Source organism: Neltuma alba, unplaced genomic scaffold (genome assembly GCF_004799145.2).
Source record: "Neltuma alba isolate B1F8T4 unplaced genomic scaffold, ASM479914v2 tig00010981_pilon, whole genome shotgun sequence".
In the NCBI taxonomy this organism is placed as follows: Eukaryota; Viridiplantae; Streptophyta; class Magnoliopsida; order Fabales; family Fabaceae; genus Neltuma; species Neltuma alba.
In genome coordinates, this window is record NW_021635743.1 from 5,949 (window position 1) to 9,109 (window position 3,161).

Genomic DNA, 3,161 nt, shown 5'->3' on the forward strand with positions numbered 1-3,161 from the left:
TAAAAAAAATTGATAAATATGAAAAATAAGTCTTATATTGAAAACCGAAACCAACTCAATAACTGAGTCCTATATTATTTTATTTGCTAACTGAATTTCCAATCGGGGATCCACCCAGTTGTCCCTAAATTACAAATCAAAGCTTGGCCGTGTCCACGATGACTGTGCAGCTTCGTTGCTCATATAAAATCGTCATCTCATAGCGTGGTCCTCTGCTCTCAGCCTCCCCCGCTTTCCCTGTCCCTCTTTGATTACCTTTCTCCTGACTCACTAATCCACCCCTCACAACTCATTACTCTAACTCTCTACTCTCCCTCCCAAACCCCACTTTCTTTCTTATCTCTTTTGATGCATTCCTTTCCCTCCTCCTTCGTATCACTAATCAATCAGCACGCCCCAGTTCCTAGAGTTTCCTTCTCTGTTCTTTTTTATTCCCGTAGAATTCTTGCTTCTTTGTTTCATTCCTCATCCCAGACTTTTTGATTCTGGGTATCGCTGTGCTCGTCTCACGTCTCACCCTCCCTAAGCAGAAAATAATTAGTTCTGGTTTAGTTGTCTTGTTCTCCAAAGATGGATCTTTTTCGACACCCATCAAAGGTTGCTTCGATTGTGTTCATGTCCATGGGGTTTATATCCATTCTGGTTTTGTTGAAAGTGGCTATAATCCCTTGTGTTTTTGATCTCCTTCTATCAACTTTTCCAAGTCTTTTGGTTTCTGCAAAAACCTCCCTTTCCCCTGTTTTCGTGTTCCTCATCGTCAACCTCCTGCTCCTCCTCATCATCAAAACTGTCCCTTTTTACGATCCCCCACCCGCCGATCCTAAGCACACAACGACCGTCTCCGCCGCCGACGATGTCATGACTGAATCTGATTATGTCGTTCCAGACTTGATCCCAGACCACCCACCCGAGCCTGAAAGCCAGAGCAATGACCCCGAGGAAGAAGAAAAAACAGTACTTGACGACCCTGCTTCCTCCTGCCGCAAATCCTGCGCCGACCCACCACCGGAAAAATGTGCCAACGACTATGCGACGCCGGACGCCGATGACACGCTAGATGCCACGTGGAAGGCTATCATGAAGGGGCAGGAGAAGACGAAGGTGCCGCAGCTGAAGAAGAGCGACATTTGCGGTGCGAGGATTGAGAAAGCAGAGCCGTTTCGGGACAATGAAGATGGAGAAGACGACCCAGTGGCTTGGGCTCGCAAAGAAGTGACAAAATCTGAAACTTTCAACGACGCGGCGTCGCTTCGGAGGGACATATCCATGACTTCCGAAGAGGTTAATGTGCGAGCCGAAGCTTTTATTCAAAACTTCCTCAACCAGATGAGACTACAGAGGCTGGAATCGGATCAGCGTTCCCTGGGAATTGGTCAATCGCCGGTGCTTAAACATCGCTTTCACCAACCCCTGAAATATTTGAGCTGAATGAGAATCTTCACTCTTAGCAAGCACGTTAAGGTATAAATTCTCAGTTTAACTTGGCCAAAAATTTAAACTCTATCTCCTTTTAACTTGAAGAAATTTCTCAGCATTCAGTTAGGTAATGTTTAGAACTAGTTCATAGGCTGCTTAGTGCTGCAGCCAGCCATGATTGTGGAGTGGTTTTGCTTTCTGCCATGTGTATTCCCCTTTCCACCAAAGTTTATTTGAAATAAGAACAGCTCACTATTGCCAAGACTAATTTAAAACCGGTAGTTAAACTGGCCGGGAAAAAAAATAAATAAATCACTAACTTGTGGAATCTTTCAATTAAACATTGTTTATCATTTCTGTTGACTTTTTTTAATCCCTTTTTTGAGTTTATGACCTCAGAAATGATGCTGTACTTGTTCATCTAATATGCACTTACTCAAGTTTAAAAGAAACGATACGGTTTTTTTATTATGGTCCGTGACATCTTCTATTCTTGAAGCATTAAGCCACCAACACCTGGACAATTATAGATTAGTTTGTACTAACATTCAATGCACCTAACTTTAATCATGCGGTTCAACATCAACCCCATAAATGATACGCTTTTTTGATTTAAGTTAAATAATCTAAGCTAGAATTAGTGTGTGTGTGTGTGGGTATATATATCTCTAATCTATCTCTCTGTTGACTCCTTTGTTTCTTTCACTTTGGCAGATTGGAATGTACAAAAAATACAATGGAGTATCAGAAATAGTAGTGCAGTTTCTTTTCCTTGTGAAGCTTTTTTTCCTGTAAGATAGTGGGAATAAGTTGGCTTCTCATTAGTCTTTTTGTGGATATGTTTGTTGTAGATGTTGCTTTATTGGCAGCTATTCAGTCTCTAGTATGGTGTGTTTGGTGTTATATATATGGGATGTTGTGGTTTGAATAAAGCAGCAATGGATGGAAGAAGATTGCTTGTAATGTGCAATTAAGCAATCAGAGCTTGTCATGATGTGATTTGGCCATTTGGGGTTCTAAAAATTTGACAGTGGTTTGAGTTCTTGGACAAGTTCATGTGGTTTAGGTGATTAGGACAATAAATTCTTAAATACATGTGATGGAAAAAAATTAATTTTAACAAATTGATGTGACCTTCACACGCATAAAATAAATCCTATAAGTAAATGTAAAGGTAAGTTACACATTTTATTGATTTTTTTCTTAATTTATATATTTCTATTAATTTCTACGACATGTATACAAAATGTGTGTGTTTTTATAAATACGTAATTTTCTCATGACTTTTATTGAAATTAATCATATGTTATTTTTCAGTTATTTTCAGAACATATCATTTTTTCACGTTTAAATGAAGTTCTTCTATTTTTAAATTTTACATAAATTTCACTCTATTTTGATTAAAATTATATGGGTATTTTCCCCTCATTTTCAACATACATATTTATTTTTAAATTTTACTAAAATTACAATTCTTTCATCTTTTAAAAATAGTAAGATATTATTTCAAAATAACCATAAAAAGGTCATGTATACAAGTATTGTATAATTAGCTTTCCATCTTCTAAAATTAAGCATATTTTGGAAACATAGAAAACATGTTATATATTGCTCTTAAACATCTATGACATGCATCGTCTTGTGCACAAGACTGCCTCTTTATTTTCTTAATATGAAATTATGATATGCAAATCCGGTTCTTATTATAAGATACTTTATGAAAATAAATGGTGATCCTTACTATA

General features: G+C 37.6%; 1 protein-coding gene across 1 annotated transcript; it reads left to right on the forward strand.

The window, feature by feature from the left end:
• The first annotated feature begins 232 nt into the window (after positions 1-232).
• Positions 233-2,367, forward strand: LOC114760474 (uncharacterized). Its single transcript, XM_028949731.1, has 2 exons — positions 233-1,461; positions 2,131-2,367. Exon 1 carries the CDS (start codon positions 571-573, stop codon positions 1,426-1,428), a length of 858 nt encoding a protein of 285 aa, XP_028805564.1. The 5' UTR covers positions 233-570; the 3' UTR covers positions 1,429-1,461; positions 2,131-2,367.
• Positions 2,368-3,161: the final 794 nt, after the last annotated feature.

What these genes read in the sequence shown, in the direction of transcription:
- LOC114760474 (XM_028949731.1), top strand. Translation starts at nt 571, where the DNA reads ATGGATCTTTTTCGACACCCATCAAAGGTTGCTTCGATTGTGTTCATG.